The sequence below is a fragment of the Magnolia sinica genome, chromosome 15, assembly GCF_029962835.1.
Source record: "Magnolia sinica isolate HGM2019 chromosome 15, MsV1, whole genome shotgun sequence".
In the NCBI taxonomy this organism is placed as follows: Eukaryota; Viridiplantae; Streptophyta; class Magnoliopsida; order Magnoliales; family Magnoliaceae; genus Magnolia; species Magnolia sinica.
Window position 1 is genome coordinate 77,391,735 of NC_080587.1, and position 17,296 is coordinate 77,409,030.

At 38.9% G+C, this 17,296-nt stretch overlaps 1 protein-coding gene across 1 annotated transcript; it reads right to left on the minus strand.

The window, feature by feature from the left end:
• Window positions 1–1,556: 1,556 nt before the first annotated feature.
• Window positions 1,557–13,030, minus strand: LOC131227113 (uncharacterized). Its single transcript, XM_058222828.1, has 7 exons — window positions 12,833–13,030; window positions 6,325–6,747; window positions 6,151–6,203; window positions 4,956–4,993; window positions 3,311–3,629; window positions 2,885–3,201; window positions 1,557–2,334 (listed from the first exon to the last, which is right to left on the minus strand). Exons 1-7 carry the CDS (start codon window positions 12,843–12,845, stop codon window positions 1,716–1,718), a joined length of 1,782 nt encoding a protein of 593 aa, XP_058078811.1. The 5' UTR covers window positions 12,846–13,030; the 3' UTR covers window positions 1,557–1,715.
• Window positions 13,031–17,296: the final 4,266 nt, after the last annotated feature.

The following is a 17,296-nucleotide window of genomic DNA, read 5'->3' on the forward strand; positions in this document are numbered from 1 at the left end:
AAATATAAGCTTGATCCAAAACTTCTGCGGCCCCTAAGAAATTTTGAACGGTAGACATTTAATTCAACTGTTTCCTGTGGTGTGGTCCATTTGAACGTTAAATATGCTTCAATTTTGGGCAAAAGCCATCAAATTATCGGATAAAATGGATGGACAGGACGGATAAAATACATAAATCATGGTGGACCTCACAGAGTTTACTCAGCACGCTAAGCGTAGTGAGTTACTCACTAGGCAATCTGCTTCTAGACAGTTTGAGATCCAAGCCGCTCAACAGGTATACCCCAGCGAAGACCCGCTGGGCTAGAAATAGGCTGTGCGTCACATGCACACAGAATTAATGGATGGTCAGAAAATCAACTAACGGTCCAGATTCGGCATAAATTGTTTGACCCGACTAATCTGGAACCGAGATTACCTTTTGCAAGATGCACACAGTCGTACCACTTGATGAGCGGTTTGGATCTCACACGATGGCCCTTGTAACAACGGTCATATGAGGAAGTGGATCCAGTGGGTCGATGGACCATGGTTGAGAGGCCACGATCTGATAATTCTAGCCATCCTTTTTTTGGGGGTCACAGAAAATGTCCACATCACCCATTTCCATTCTAATAAAATGATTACAATTATTCAATGGGTACATTTCTCATCGATCACTCATCCAAATGTGGGGTCCACTGGATGGACAATCTAGATCACTGGTTCAACTACCACAAGTAACCATCATTACCAACAAGACCAACACACCATAAAAAGATCCTCAGCATCTTCTCTTTTTTTTTTTGTTTGTTTTCGCACACACACCACCCCACGCCTTAGTGGGCTTTCACCACCTATGAATACTCGAACCCTTGACCAGGTGTTGAAACTCCCGAGAGTCTACAACCCGAGCAAGAGCAAGGATCCAGATCCTCAGCATCTTGTGGTTGGGCAATCAGAGTTTGTTGGCCAGAGCCCAAAGATTACAGAAATTGGACAGTCTAACCATCCAATAATTTTCAAATTTCGGCCCAGGGAATGGAAACTGTTATCCATTTTTGGTCCATTTCTGCTAACCATGATATCATGGATGGACACCAAAGTTTCATTGACTTGATTTCTGGCTGCTACTACCATATACTGGGCCATCAAAGGACTGCTCCTGATCAATGTAGATATGATGGCCCACTCAAACAGACACTTCACCATCACCTGATTACTTGAGAGAGCAGGACAAAAGAGACAAGTAATCTTCTTTTGGATTAGATTAAAGGAAGATACAGATATAATAATAACAACAACTACCTATTCAGAATTTCATAGTTCTTACGTTAGCCAAATTTTGTATGCAGAAGTAAATATAATGAAGAAGAAGCCACACCTTCCAACTGCAATTACTACTGATTGAATTGTGATTACTAGAGTGTGTTTGGATGCACTATCCAATTGAATTGTGATTACTAGTCTACTAAGGTGGAAATAACCTTATTGGTATCTCCTTAGCATTCATATTCAGAGTCTGGACTCGAAAATGCCATGCATAACTTTTAATTTGGACCTCAATAAAAATCAACTGAAATTTGAAGGCTACTTCATTATGAATGCAAGAAAACAATATTAAATTTTTGTCAATTCACAATTCAATTCACTTGCGCATCCAAACGCAGCCTAGGACTGTTTTTACTCTATATCTGCAAAATCGGCTTTAGAGATTGATATTTGAGGACATTCTCCTAATCTTCAGCTACATCAACCAGGCGCCCACAAACCCACTTCTTCTTAGATGCAGTATCAGATGATGAATTCTCAGCTTCCCTTGCCGATACAACTCCGGTCAATTCTCCTTCACAGGGCATGATCTCGCATTTTCCAGCACCATTGAGTTCAGGTGGATCGACTAGCTGATCCGTCTTGCCCAACTGCTTTTCTGCACTGTCTGGATGTGATTGGGGTGGAAAGTAGTCATGGATTCCTTCAGCACTTTGAATTGCAGGCAAAGATTCACTCCCATTTAGTAACTTCAAAGCATATTTGTCGAGATTGAAGTCTTTGTGGTTGTTGTTGCTTGAAGAGATAAGATGGGTTCCATTCACTTCTCTTTTATGTGGAATCAGTTCGGAAATTTCTGTATCCCGTTCCTCATGGAAGTGGTTTGCTGAGCCGTTGGAATTGAAAGAATTGATCTTTTGACTGTTAGATGAAGTGAACTGTCCTGTCTCTATGCTTTCAATCGACCGCGTTGCTTCGGCAATAAGCTTCCTGGTTTCCATTAGTGAAGCTCGGGCAAGTGGGCTTTTCATTGCAGCGACCTCCAGAGCCTTTGCAGCTTTCTCAGCCTCAGCAATCAGCAACCTGATTGCAGCAATAGCCGACAATGTTAAAAAAAGAAAAGATGAAAAATAGAATAAAAGAAAAAAACAGAAATATCGGAAAAATCCATTGCATTGAAATGTCACACTACTAGAGTCCAAAATCAAAACAAACCATCTAAGAAAGGAAATCAACATTACTTAATTCTGCCCACAGTACTGAATTGAGTTTTTATTATTCATCCAATAAAGTGGAAATAACCAAATTACGACTTCCTTAGCGTTCATATTGATGGTTTGGGCTCGTAATTGCAATTACTTAACATTCAGGTAACTAGTTTGAGGGCTACTTCATCATGATGAATGCTAGGAACATCATTAGTTTCTCTCAATTCTCTCACAATTCTTCTAGATTGAGCTGAATGCTCACAATTCAATTCATTTGTGCATTCAAACGTAGCATGAGTGTGTTTCCATAATTCAGAAGTTTCGATGTAAGAAGAAAACAGGTATTCATGACACATTTGATAATTGTAGCATTGCTAGTAAACCCAAATGAAAATGGCTTGCAAAAGACAAAATCAAATACTTACTTTGCCCTTTCCGTGGCTTCCCTTTTCTTGGTTTCAATGGCTGCCCTATCCTCTCTAATCTTCTTTATCATTTCCAACTTGGACTTGGCCAATGGATCTTTGTATGATGGTACATTACTCTTTTTCCTAGACACTACTTTTCCAGGACTTCTACCCTCAGCTCTAGTGCTGTTGTACCAATCGGTCGCTCTCCTCTTCGTAGCGCTCCTTCTCACAGACAGTGTTTCTCCAGTTGGTTTTCTTCTTGGTTTTCTTTCAGCTCCGACAGGCGTGCCATGATACTTAGAGAGTGCGGAGCAAACCCGGTCACGGTATCCCTAATAGGAGAAGCAAAGAAATTTTACAAACCCGAAGAGAGTAGCACCCATGTAAGAATGAAAAGAGATATGAAACATGCCTCTTTAAGGTATCAGTATATGCCCTTACAGGATCAGCCCATTTGGCAGAAATGGCCTCCGAGATCTTCCTCCGCTGCTCTGGGGATTTCGGTGCTCTTTTGCTGCCTTTTGGCCTTGGCATCAATTTCCTCCTCTCGACACTCTCCAACCACTCCTCTTCAAGTTGTTTGTCTAAAATCTTATATGAATCCCACTGCAGTTCGTCTTCACCTTCATAGCCCTTCCTAGAAGCTTCTGCAATCAAATTTTGCCATTCTAGATGACACTTCTCTTGGATCATCAACTTTCCGCGGCGGCGTTGCCATCCCATCCGTACTCCTAACCCAATTTTTACTCTTGTCTCCTCACTGCACAATTGAGAAAAATGACTATCTATTTCACTGATGCGATAAGACCCATATTAAAATTAAAAAGGAAAAAAAAAAAAAAAAGAAAGAGAGAGAAAAAAGAAAAAGAAAAAGAAAGAGCTCAAAGCTAGTCTAGCAATTGATGAGGAAACAATGAAAGGTAGACCTGAAACTCAATTTATTTTTCTCGGGTTTCAAGATATAAATTGCCCTTTTAACTCAACCTTGAGATGGGTTGATTCTGCAAGGTTTCTGTGCTTCAAGTTTTAGAGCTTACCATAAATATTTTAATTACCTGTCAAAGTCCCATTTTCACCTATTAAAATTTTTTCAAACTCAATTCATTCTGCCAACAATGCACCACCCATGATTCTCACCCACATAAGAAAGAATTTTGTTTATCATTTTCTGATAAATAACAATTTGTTACGAAGGGCACATTTGGATACCACCAAATAAGTTACTTTTTCTACTTACAGCAGTAGATACATGACTTATTTCAGAAAAGTTTGGTTTATGATTAATTAAAAGTAACTCTTTAACTTAAAAGTACATAATTACTTCAGTTATTTTTTTTTAAAGCTTTTCTACTTTTCAGAAGTTGTTGAAGAGAGGGATCAGGAGAGACGAAAGAGAGGAGAAGCTGATAAGTATGTTGTTTGCCAAACATACTAATCTTCTGAATAATTAGAAACTACGAGAAGCTACTTGTGGAATAAGTAGCTTATCTTAAGCAACTTACGATCCAAATGCCCTCTAAGAATGAATTTATTAAAGGGTAAAAGCATGCCAATGCATCAAGGCATTCTAGAGAATCCATAAAAAGAGAAATGGCTACTCCATTTGGCCCTCAAAGGATGTCAAGAAAAAGGCACAGTAAGAAAAGCAAACCAAGCCAAAAATAAAAATAAAAATAAAATTATTGAAGCTTTTAGGTTGTTTCTCTTTGCTTATAAATTATAATGTGAAGAACAAAGAGCATTGTCCTGTCAAAACTACATCCAATAACCTAAACACTTTATAAAGTTGGGATTTTTACCAGAAAATTCCTCAAAAGTTATGTCTCAACTTTACAAATTTATGAAACCATTCCTATGACTGTATGGATAGTTCTTATGCAAATACATAATAAATCGCAAAATTGAAAACGGAATGGGACATGGTAAAAGTTACTGGATGAGTAAATCAATCAAAGATTCGTGTTGAAGCACCCCCATTCCCAAAGAACCTGATATTGACCGGTGCAAAAAGCATGAAAAAAGGTCGAAACACTCATTGAGAATTTGAGATATTCTCAAGTGTAAAAAGTGATGGACGATAACACACCTCTGAGCGTGCCCCAAGTTCACTAGCTTCATTTTGACCTGCATATTCAACTCATCATGAGAGAATGCATAATTTAAACTAATTTTCAAACTGTACAAAAATATTCCAGAGTAGCCAACAACAAATACCTCGGAAAGGGCTATAAATGATGATGATGATGATGATGACGACGCAAATGTTCTAGTGCTAATTAACATCTACCTTGAGATATGTAACCAGGAAAGAACACATGCATCAATGTCTGTCATGGAAACAAGGAATCACCCACAACAAACAAACCTATAATATTGAACACGTTCATACCAAGATGGCACAATGATAAATTATTTTATCAGTATTATTTCGTATTCAAGGTATTTAAAATTGGTAAAAGTGGCCATTATGGCCAGCTTTATGGCTGTGGCCCTGTAACCAGTAACCACCCTTTACAGGCCCGTAACGGTCATTTCGAGCCCGTTAAAGGCCTTTTTTTTTTTTTTTTTTCTTCAAATCAGGTGTTATGGCCCCGTATCGCATGACGTGCACCACCATTACCGTTACGTAACAGCCGCTACGGACGTAACATAACCATTTTTTAATACCGTGTTCATATTAGACAATAAAAGAGTGCTGCAAGATGAGGATGCGAGATGGAAGTGTGGGAAGACTAGGAAGCATAGATTTAAGAACAAAGTCATCCAAAGCAGCCTAGGACTAGTCCCGGTAAGAGAAACTAATGGAGAGCTTGAGATGGTTCAGTCTTGTGCATGGGAGACGGCTGCAGTAAGGACGAGAACGTTGATTATGGTTGAAGGGCCTGAAAAGAGGATGATAAGAAGACCTAAAAGGCCATGGATTGAGGTGGTGACAAGGGATGCAAAGGCTTGTTCACTTACGAAATGTAGTGCATAGACAGTATTGATTGGCGTACCAAGATTCATAAGTCAGAATCAAAATAATTGGGACAAAGCTATGATGCTGGTGGTGGTAGTGGTGACTATGAGAACAATGATGATTTAGAAAACAAAAAATACATATCTATATAATTATATAAAAATTGAAGGGGTCCTGGTATTAACTTGCATAGAGAAAAAGTATCTAAGACTATACAATATGATAAGTTTTTTGGTTGCATTCTTATAAAGTAGATTTAAGCCTTTGATATTTCTAAGGCCTTTGTAAGTGAAAATGTGAAACTATTCTTACATGACATCACCTTAGGATCCTGCATTGCCAATTTGGTCCGCTCTCGGATCCGCCGCAGTGTTTCTGCATTAGAAATGAATACATACCAATGAGAGGAGAAAACTTTGAAGTGAAAATACATCAAGTAAAAAAAAAAAAAAAAAAACTAGCCACAACTCGTCTTGAGAATGTCTTAAGTTGTCACCTGCACTGTGTTTCCTGCCTTTGTTCCAGGGAACATTCCCTTTATTCGCTTTGGAAATCCTCATCCGCCTCAACCTCTCCTTCTCATCCATTTCACTGGAGTCTTCACTTAAAGAATCAAACATTCTAGAATCTGAATTAGAACCCGATTGCCAGTCACAGTCTTGTGTGTGTCCATCTTCACTCTGAACCAAATACTTTGGTTCGAAAGTCACAACTGCATTGACAATGACTGTGTTCCGCATCTCAAGATGCCCTGCATTGAAGCTTGGTTTTCTTGGGATACGAATGCACCCAGTCCATGCAGAAGCCAGACTTTTTTCCTTTCCAAAGGCACATACATCTGAAGGGCTACTAGAAAATTTGATATGAACTCTTGATGCTCCTCGATAGTCTCGGAAGGAAGACTGTGAAGTAGCAATGTCTGCCAAAGAATATGACAGTAAAGAAAGTCTTAGCTGGAAAAGCAAGAGTAAGGGAAAGGTGAGAGAGGAGATAGAAGCATAATTATTATTATTTTTTTCATAGCGGTATTACACAATGCATGAGATGAGAGTTTGTACAATATGTTCAGGCTTTCAGTTTGTACAAGTGGGGCCCACGATAAGTCAGTCCAACGTGACCCACAGTGGATTGTCAACGCAAAAAGTTCTCCATGTTTGAAGATACTAGACAGAATATTTGGCCTTTTATTGGTTTAGTGAAAACCATTTCTAGTGTTCTTTCCTAAAGGTTCTTTGTTGGCAACCTATAAAAAGGTTTAGGATTTTTGCATTTGGGAGATTTTTGGTGCATGGAACCCATGTGTATTACATGTTGTACCATGAGAAAGCCCTCCATATGTCAAAATTAAGCGAGGTAAAGAGGGAAGGTGTTGGTATAGTGTGCCCTAGAAAGCCAATGATGATTGAGATAATCATGTATATTAATGACAATATGTGTCTGTCTTGGTCTATGGATGCCCACAATTAAATATGTTGGAAGCCTAAACTATCTATGACTTTATGGGTTAAAGGGAGGGGTTCCTCCGGTTCTCCTAAGGGAATATGAGTTTGGACACACAACAACCATTGGCTAAGGGAGGGTTGTGTTTCATGAATCTTGGTACCCTACATTCCATGACCATATTGGCAGGATTGGACAATCCATGAAAGGTATTGGTATGAGTTGGGATGAAATGACTCCACCATTAGGCTTAACAATGAATTGGTGCCTAGGCCCTACCCCACATAGGAGTGTGGGTGTTCATGGTATGCAGGTTATTGTGGTTGGACCTGAGTGAACATTTGCATTGGGGGATTGCATCAAGTCTTTGAACTAGGAGATGTCGTGCCTAAATCAAATCAACTTGATTATGCACTAGTCTTGACTAGTCCTTAGACCTGAGGTTGTGTTGGGACTCCATGGTCTTAGTGCTATGTGCTTTAGCTCAGCCTGCGAGGTTACATTAGTGACTGAAATAAAGTCTTGTGATTTGGTGCATGAATTAGGATACAGTATAAGGAGGCCACATATTCCAACATGAGATCCATTGGTTAACAGTGAAGTGTGAACTGATAGTGGGTGTACTAACAAGCTAACCAAAAAAAAAAAAAAGAGATCCATTGGTTACCTCAAGGAACTTATTTGTGGCTTAGATCTTGGTGATTGGACCATCCATCAAGTGGTTTTCTAGTCAGGCACAACACTTTCAAGGTTTACAATGTTTAATTGAAGGTTTTTAATCATTGATCTTTTGTTTGAACTTTTAAAAACGTTTTGTCACTCTTGATGGATATCTAATGGTTAAGATCTTGTGGTATACTTTTTTTATAGGCTGGCATGGGATTTGGTCAAGAGTGGATGCCACTGATTAACGGAGGGATTTGATCAATTTGGGTGCATGTATTAGGTAGATCTATAGGCTTTCCGATGGTGTAATGCAATATCAAAGTTTGTAGGAGTGAGCACCATAGTTAGTGCTCGCCTCTAAAACTCTAACTCCTCATAAATAGATCCTATCACAGAGGGTCTAGAGAGAGAGAGAGAGAGAGAGAGCCCTTAAACCCCCCCGGCAGTGTCTATGAGAGAGAGAAAAAGAGGAAGAAGAAGAAGAGAAGAGAGGATCTTCATCCTCTCCTTCCCCTCCTTCATCTCATGTCTACATGTGTGGCGCACACTCATCGGGCATCTCTCAAGTGTGCACGCCCAGCCCTACTCTGGGTGTGATGTGGCTCTCCTTTCTCGCCTCTTTTTTGAGATAGATGGGGAAGGACTTCGTTATTTGGAAGAGAGGCATTGGAATTTAATAAGTGATCGATCGACAAAAATCAATGTATGTATGATTTTGATTTTTCTTTTAGAAACTTGATAATACCACAAATGGGGATCACAGTCAATCTGAAATTTGGAATAGTTTATGTTCTCTAGTAAGTATCCATTTTTATTAACTTACGCATTGTATTATGTTTTCATTATTTTTAAACAGTTTTTAATTTATCAAGTTTTGACTCTTGAGTCCAGTTGAGTCATTGAGTCAACTTTACCTGATGGACTTTTGAGTCAAGTCAAGTTTTAAGGTTCTACAACCATGAGTTGACTTGAAAGAAAGCCTCTGGAGATCAACTGGATGAGAGATAGAAAAGAGGCTAGGGACCCCATTGCATTGGGAAGAATGTTTTCCATTGTTTATGCCTACAGTCCACTCAAGTTGCATTGTTAGCCTGAGAGCACAAGCTAGGTAGCTAGAAGCATGAGAACTGATGGTGCCCAGATACAACATCACTATCACATGGATATGTTGTGAGTACCACGTTTACACTCAACATTAAAGTAGTGGATATAGATATTAACTGGACATTCATTTTGGAGTGTTTGGGTTCTAGATGAGATTAAACTCTTGGAATAAGGGAATACTAAGGGTTGGTCATCCGAAAGAGTGTTGTTGGTTGCCGGAGGCAGGTAAGGGGGGAGGGACAAGAGAGCCATTGGTTGCCGGAGATTGTGGAGAAGAGAGACTGCAATGCTACCCTTAATCGAGAAATTTGAATAAATATATGCGTGTGTGTGCGTACACGTGCGCGTGTGCGTGGCATTTTGCCAGGTTTCATATTACAACTAAAAGTTATAATACTTTTGCAGCTAGTAAAGCCTTTACAGGCAAATGCAGGCATCCAAACAGCCAACTGCAATCCAATTACCTATAATCCCTTTACAACTTAAGGATTTTACAGGCATCCAAACAACCCTTAAGGAAAAAGCATAGCAATTGCCCACATTCAATGCAAAGAGGGGAAAGATTGGATGGTCCCATATGCAACATTTTAAGTGAATAGTCCATCCACCAGGAGGCCCATCAGATCAACGGTATTGATCACTGAATGTTGTGCCATTTGTAGAATGGAGGAACTAATGATATACTACACATCCTTGGATCTAGAATCATATAATTGATCTCTACATAAACTCAGCTACTTACTGTAATCACAATCAGAAAATTAAAATAAAATAAAAAAGACCCTTTTCAGCAAGAACTCTAAAACAAAAGAAAATGGACTATTTATAATTAAAAAATAAATCACCAATCTATAAGTGCTAACACCGTCCACAAAAGCAATAGATAACAAGTACCCATTTAGCAGAAAATCTTGTAAGTTCTTTTAAGTTGTAAGTGACTTACCTGTAAATAATATTACTTCTAAATAATTTCTGTTAAAATCTAGCAACTTGCTTCGTTTTTCATCTTCATGTTTCCATCCAAATGTATCAAATCATTAGTCATGCTAATCCAAACATAAGCTTGAATTGAAAGTTTAAGTAACCTGTTATCGAAATGTATGTCACATTGATCCTACATCTATGATGCATCCTTGCGTTTGCATGCATTTCTACCGGACAGATCATGGCCATTTACTTCAGATTGGACAATTCCAATGCTTTCTGCTCTGAATACCAATTTCCAAACGATGACAAGATCCAAACATCCGTACAAAACAAATCAAAGATAAGAGAACTTAGAGGCCTAAGATCTTACCAGAAATCGGCAGGATTTCAACACTTTCTCATCAGATCTAACTTCGGTCTGCAGTCTAACGAAGTTAAAATTTCCCCTAAAGAGATTCCAAAGAAGAATATGCCCGACTCATGATAAGATCTAGAACAATATCCCCCTTCTAATCTATGCATGTCTGGAATTACTTTAAGTTGTAAGTGATTACCTGTAAGTGACTTACAGGTGAAAGTTACTTACAGGTAACCTGTTTGGATGTAAGTTGTAAGTCACTTACAGGTAAGTTAGTTTTTCTATTTGGATGACCTGTAAGTTACTTACAGGTAGAAAGCTGAATATTCACATCGAGCAGAGCTTAGATTGGGGAATCATTCTACAATGTTATAATCATATAAAAAACACGTGGGATCAAATATGTTATTTTGTTAAGCCCATCAAGATGAATATTTGAGATAATTATTAAGCTAAACCAATCATCAAGTGGGCTATAAAAGTGGGCCCACGAATTCAAAATATCTATAATATGGAATAATAACTCAATTTAAGCATTGAGAATAAACTTAAAAACATTAATAGAAAATCTACTAATTAAATTACATTACCAATGTCTTCTTTAACTATAGAAATTACATTTAAACCTTTTCACTTGGGAATCATCCTCTCCAATCATTTATTCCTTTGAATAGGACTTATTCCAAAGTGTACATCAATGGCCCGCGTTAAATTGAAGAAATGCTATCCATGGTTAGCCCTACTGCGGCCTATTCATCTGGATTGCTAAACCATGGCTCCAATTATAGAAATCAAGAATCAAATGTACCGTGGATATTTCCAGTTGAACAGTTATTAATGATCAAGTGAAGAATTGGGACATGGTCCATCCATAGTGGGTCCATTTGAACAATGGCCTTGGTTGCAAGGGCCATAAGAATAAATAGGATTTATGTACCAGATACATGATGCATTCATGGTTTTCTGATCCAGGCCACTGGTCCATATAAGGGAAGTGTGGTTGTTGGCCAATGAAAACTTACACTGTAAGCATACGTCCCACCAATCAAATCTCATTGGGCATCTACTATGAATGGAAATGCCCTACAATCCATGCAAACTAGAAAATCTAAACCATTTAGAAATGTCAAGCAAGGTGGGCCTAAAATCCCTAATAGAGAAACTGCAGCATATTTTAATATGCCATTTCTTCCTTTGTGAAAAACCTGGCAACACAAGCAAGGTGGGCCTAAAATCCCCAATGGAGAAACGGTTGGGCGGAGTGGATATATAACACATCATCAAGGTGGGCCCACAGCAGGGGTAACACCCACTACCGTGTTACCAGTAATGCAATCAGACTGCGTACTGAGTTGCTGCTATACTTTTTTTATACTAAGTAAATTCTGTTGGGCCCACTGTAAATGTATATGGTTTATCCAATCCGTCTATCCATTTTTTCATCTAGATGTAGACGTTGAGCCATAAATTTAAGAATATCCAAAGCTCAAGTGGGCCATACCACAGGAAACAGTGAAAATACTGATTGGATCGTTGAAACCTTTCTAGTGCCCATAGAGATCTTTATTTGTCATCCAACATATTCATAAGATCACAAACGTCGGGATGAAGGAAAAAAAATAAAATCATCTTGATCCATAACTTCTGTGGCCCCCCAAAAATTTTCAACGGTATACACTCAATTCACACTATTTCTTATGTTGTGGTCCACTTGATCTTTGGATATAGCTAATTTTTAGGATCATGACTTAAAATTAAGTATTAAATTGGATGGACAGTGTGGATCAAATACATATATCATGGTGGATCCCACAGATTTTACGGAATACTCAACACGCGATCCCTTTCGTTTTCAAAGGAGAAAAAAAAGGGTAGATGAAACGCTACCGTTTTAGGAGGAGAAGAGACAGAAGGCGGTAACTGCAGCGAGAGATTGCAGAGACGGAAAGAGATTGCAGAGGGGGAGGGGGAGAGATTGCAGAGACGGAGAGAGATTGCCGTTTTCAATGGTTGGTGCTTCTTCTTCATTGGCCGGAGCTTCATGGCTATAATGGTGGTTGGTGGGTTGGTGCATTTCTCCCTCTTCCCCTCTTTTTAAAAATCTGACCGTTGAGCCTGTAAGTGACTTACAGGGAAGTGACTTCCCACCCCCATCCCCCTGCAGTTTTTTGGTAGATTTGCCTGTAAGTGACTTACAGGTGATTTTTCTCCCCCAAACACCACCTGTAAGTGACTTCCCTGTAAGTCACTTCCCACTTACCCAACTTACAGGCATCCAAACAGGCCCTAAAAACCATCAATTCAAAAATATCCATTCCCCCCTCCCTCCCTCTATTTGACCATTAATGCCCGATGATATATTTCCTAGAAGAAAAAGGTCTCCTAATAAAAATAACATTTACCAAATAGTTGCATGAGATATAAATTCAAGCAAGGAACAAATAGAACTATAGGGGAGAGAGAGAGAGAGAGAGAGAGAGAGAGAGAGAGAGAGAGAGAGAGAGGGTACCTAAAGAAGGCATGGGAGCTCATTCAGACATTCAGATACTCTCTCTCAGTAAAGAACAGAGAGTTCTTTTAGTTAGCTCTCTCCATTGAACTGCTTTTCTTTATTCTTCGTTGGGATTGAAGAAACAAAGTTTCTGAATTTGGTTACGACAGTAAAGAAGGGTGAGAGCCACACACTGGTCTAACGGAAGGGGATAACGAAATGATTTTTCTTTTCTTTTCTTTTTTCTTTTTTCTTTGTTCATATCTACTCGAATGGACCTCGAATAGCCCATGTGGACTTGGGTTGAGAAGGGCGCGGAGTAGCTACTGAACAGTTCAGTAGCGATGTTGCTACTGAAGTGATGTGGTCGCGTTTCATTGGCGCAAAGCTTAGGGCTCGGTTGAAAGCATTTAATGCACCTCCGTCATAAAAAAGAAACGCCGTTACTGGTCACGTTTGTACTCGACCACAGAAAACCAGTCCCGGCTCTTCCTATCTCTCTGTTTTCCTTGTGATGGACACATCTCGAGCTTCAGTATTTCTCCTAATAAAATAATATAATAAAGTGCCTTCCACAAGTTGAGGATAGATGTGGCGGATTAGCTATGACATTCCAGTGGCCGTAGCTTCAAAATCATACATCCGCTTGAAATTCAAATATCAAAGCAAGCAAATTCAAAGTACTGGAAAATCATGACCCTAATTATCAAAAGAAAATCCCAACTATTGAAAGATTTGGGAAGAAAAGATAAATTAAAATTTACTATGGGTCGCGCACAGAAAAATAGAGAGAGAGAGAGCGCGCTATGTTGCAGAGGGAAAAATGAAGAACTTCAGTTGGGTTGTACTGAGTGAACTTTGTTGGGCCCATCTTGAGTCTATGTGGTTTATCCACGCCGTCCATCCGTTTTTACAATTGATTGGAGCGATTGAGCCCAAATTTAAAGTATATCCAGATCTCAAGTGGACCATACCACCGAAAACAGTAGGAATAATGATTTCCACTGTTGAAACCTTTTTTAAGGTCTACAGTGTTGTTTATTTGTCATCCAACCTATTCAAAAGATCACACAGACATGGATTTAAAGAAATCATAAATATCAGCTTGATACAAAACTTCCATGGCCTCCGAAAAAAATTTCAACAGTAGACATTCAATTTACACTTTTTCCTATGATGTGGTCCATTTGAGATTTGTATATGATTCGTTTTTAGTCTAATTCTCTTAAAATGTTTGGTAACATGGATGGACGGAGTGGATAAAATACATATATTACCATGGGGCAAGGACTTTACTGTGGCGTACGGAGTTACTCAGTACCCAATCTGCTGTCCGTGAATCAAAGTAAAATGAGGATGTTTCCGAGACCGAGTATAAACGTGGCCAGTAAACGGCGTTTCTTTTTTTTAACGGACGAGCATTAAATGCTTTCAACCGAGACCAACTTTTGCGCCAATGAAACGCGACCACATCACTTTGCTACTGAAGTGTTCAGTAGCAATATGGCTACTGAAGTGTTCAGTAGCGAATCCGCGCCCGGTTGAGAAATGTCTCAGGGACCTGAATACAATGCCAGCCAATATATGAGCTGAGGGATTAGGCTCCGCCTGGGATGGGACCCACCATCCAAAAATGCCCATCAATGTGAAATAAGTTGGGTTGGCGGGGGTTGCTGATAATCAGGCCTCAAACTCAAGCCTATTACAGCCCATGGGCCCCAATTGTCAGCACAAACCTGACCCGCGTGGGGCTAGTCTTCGACTGGACCACATTGTTCCGGTCCTTCTCATTTTTCTACCCCACCCATAAATGGACCGTTTGGCCACTGACTCACATGCATTGCCATCCACTGCGTCTCTCCTAATTCCATTTTCAGTCAACGTATATAATCCTTTTCTTAGCATTTTTACTTGTGGTTAGAGCTGAACATAAGCCCAGCTAGCTCGAAAAGCTTGCTCAGCTCAACCGGTTTAGCTCAAATCACCTCAGCTCCGGAGAGATTTGGGACAGGCTGAGGCCTATGTTTGTTAAAAAACAAGCTGAAGTGGAGCAGCTTGGCTCAACTCGAGGCTCGAAGCTTGACTTAGACCTCGACTCAACTCTCTCTTTATATACGTGTGTGTGTGTGTGTGTGTGATATGAAAATTTCACATGTGCATATCTTGTGCACCATTTGTACTCATGAAGCAAAATACCTTACACTTTCATTGTTGGCACGTAGCATTTTATTAATTCCAATTACAACTGGGGGCACTAAAATATACATTTAGCACGGAAAGCAGGATTGTGAGCAAGTATCGAACTTGCACAAAAAATAATTAAAGTGCTTATTTGTACACAAGGCTATTACCGATAATTTGGAGCGATAGCACCTTTGATGTTGAGGATGTGGAAGAGGACGGCATCAAGCATCTAGGTGAGTTGGACCTCCATATGTTTGAAGGAGGTTAATTATTCATATCCTGTTGTTATTGGTAGTGTTGAATGGATTACACTTTTAAATTAATGATTTAACATTTGTTTTTTTTGTTAAACATATAGTATTAAATGGATTACACTTTGGATTTACTATTCTTTAAATCACATGCATCATTCGTATCTTTTTTAAGGCTTTTAGCTGTTAATAAAGATAGCTCGGCTCAACTTACCTCGACTCAACCAACTTGCTTGCCTCGACTCGATTCAAGCTTGATTTGGCTCAAACCGTCGAGCCGATGCAAGCTAGCGTGTTGTGCTCGAAGTTCAAATTGAGCAGAGCTCAAGTTGGGGTTAGACTAGGGCCGAGTTAAGCCAAGCTTGACACAACTTGACTTGACTCATCTTGATGTACAGCTCTACTTGTGCTATTTAAATATCAAATTGATTCTAGTCAAGTCTTTGTGTCGACCCAACCCTGTAGAATATTGAGTCGAGTGAGTTAAGTTCTCAGATTCCTGAACTATGTTCTACATCATGCCAATAATCTAGCATGAGTTATCCAATATAGTTGTGTACGGAAAATTTCTAGAGAGTTCTTAGCCATTGAATAAATACGATCATCTTAACCATTCATGCAAAGTAGCTAGAAGTTTCTTATGCTTATATAAGAATGCCCTCATTAAGACTCAACTCTTCCAAGATGTAATGGTTTTTAATGGCGCATGAACACACCTCTTTACTTGGATTTACAGAAAAGAAATGATGCACATGCAAGTTTGATTTGAAATGAATATTGATCTTCCTCTCTCGGTTAAGTTTATAGTTTCTTATTCTTGCACTATCTTTGAAAAATAAACCTCGTTTTCCTTGAAACTTTCATCTCTTTGCTTGCTAATCACCACCACCATCATTTTCAAAAATTGCATCCTTGCCAAGAAAAGATAAGGACTCTTTAGCATTGCAAATTTTTTACATTGCCATTATGTCAATGAATTTGATGTAGAACGTGTCATAGATACATTTGTAGCATGGTTGGATCAAAAGAAGGTGGACCATAAATTAATCATAACTTTTGATTCGGGTGTTGTTACGGCACACCAAACCGAGTATTATGAACCGAAGCAGCATGAGAACTTGAGGACGAATTCTTTTGAAGTGTGGGGACTGATGTAGAGTGGGTTGCGGACACTTTCATATCTAAGATGGATCAGAGAAGGCCCGATTAAAGGCAGAAGTCATCAAGATCATCAGAACCTTAAAACATGCATATCTTGCAAACCGGAATGAGTTACTCGATGTACCATATATGATTTTGGGGTAGAACGAGCTACTTTATCCCACCAACCCGGCTATTCCAGGTTACCCATGCCAAATTTGCGAGATTCCATCATATCGACGGTCGAATTCCACGTTTAATTCCATTTTTACTATAAATAATAAGTTTTAGTTTGATTATAACTCTTCATCCGTTGGGCTTTAGGAGTTGCACCGAACATGAAAAGTGTTTAGAAAAATTAGGAGAATAACATGGTTAAGCCACATAGGACACTAGCTATAAATAGAAAATTTACTATTTATAATAAGTTACGAAATTTAGGAAATTTTAATTATAGTTTAATTCTTAAACTTCTTCATAGTCTTAGTATCCCTATTTAAAGGGTTATAGACTCGTTTATTTCATCAATCAATCAATTTACAAATTTTCATGAATATTATTTTTATTTTCATGCTTTTTCCTTGTGGATTTGAGAAGTCGAGGTGAGGAGTCTAAACTTGTTGCTTGGGCTAAAATTTGGGCTGATTCCTAGAGTGACTTTTTGAATCAACTAATTAGGTTTTTAAAGTAGTAGAATGAATGTGATCCTTCATTTAGCGGGTTCATCATGTGATGGGTTTGTTAAATTTAAAGTGTAATTTTTAGTTTTAGCTTTGTTAATTTATTTTTATATTTAAGTGATATAGGGAGGTTAATGATGTAATTTTGTGTGTTGGAGATTTTTGATCATTTTGTATTATGGCTCCACTTGCACATGTGTGGTAGCCACATATCCCCCCTCACTCTC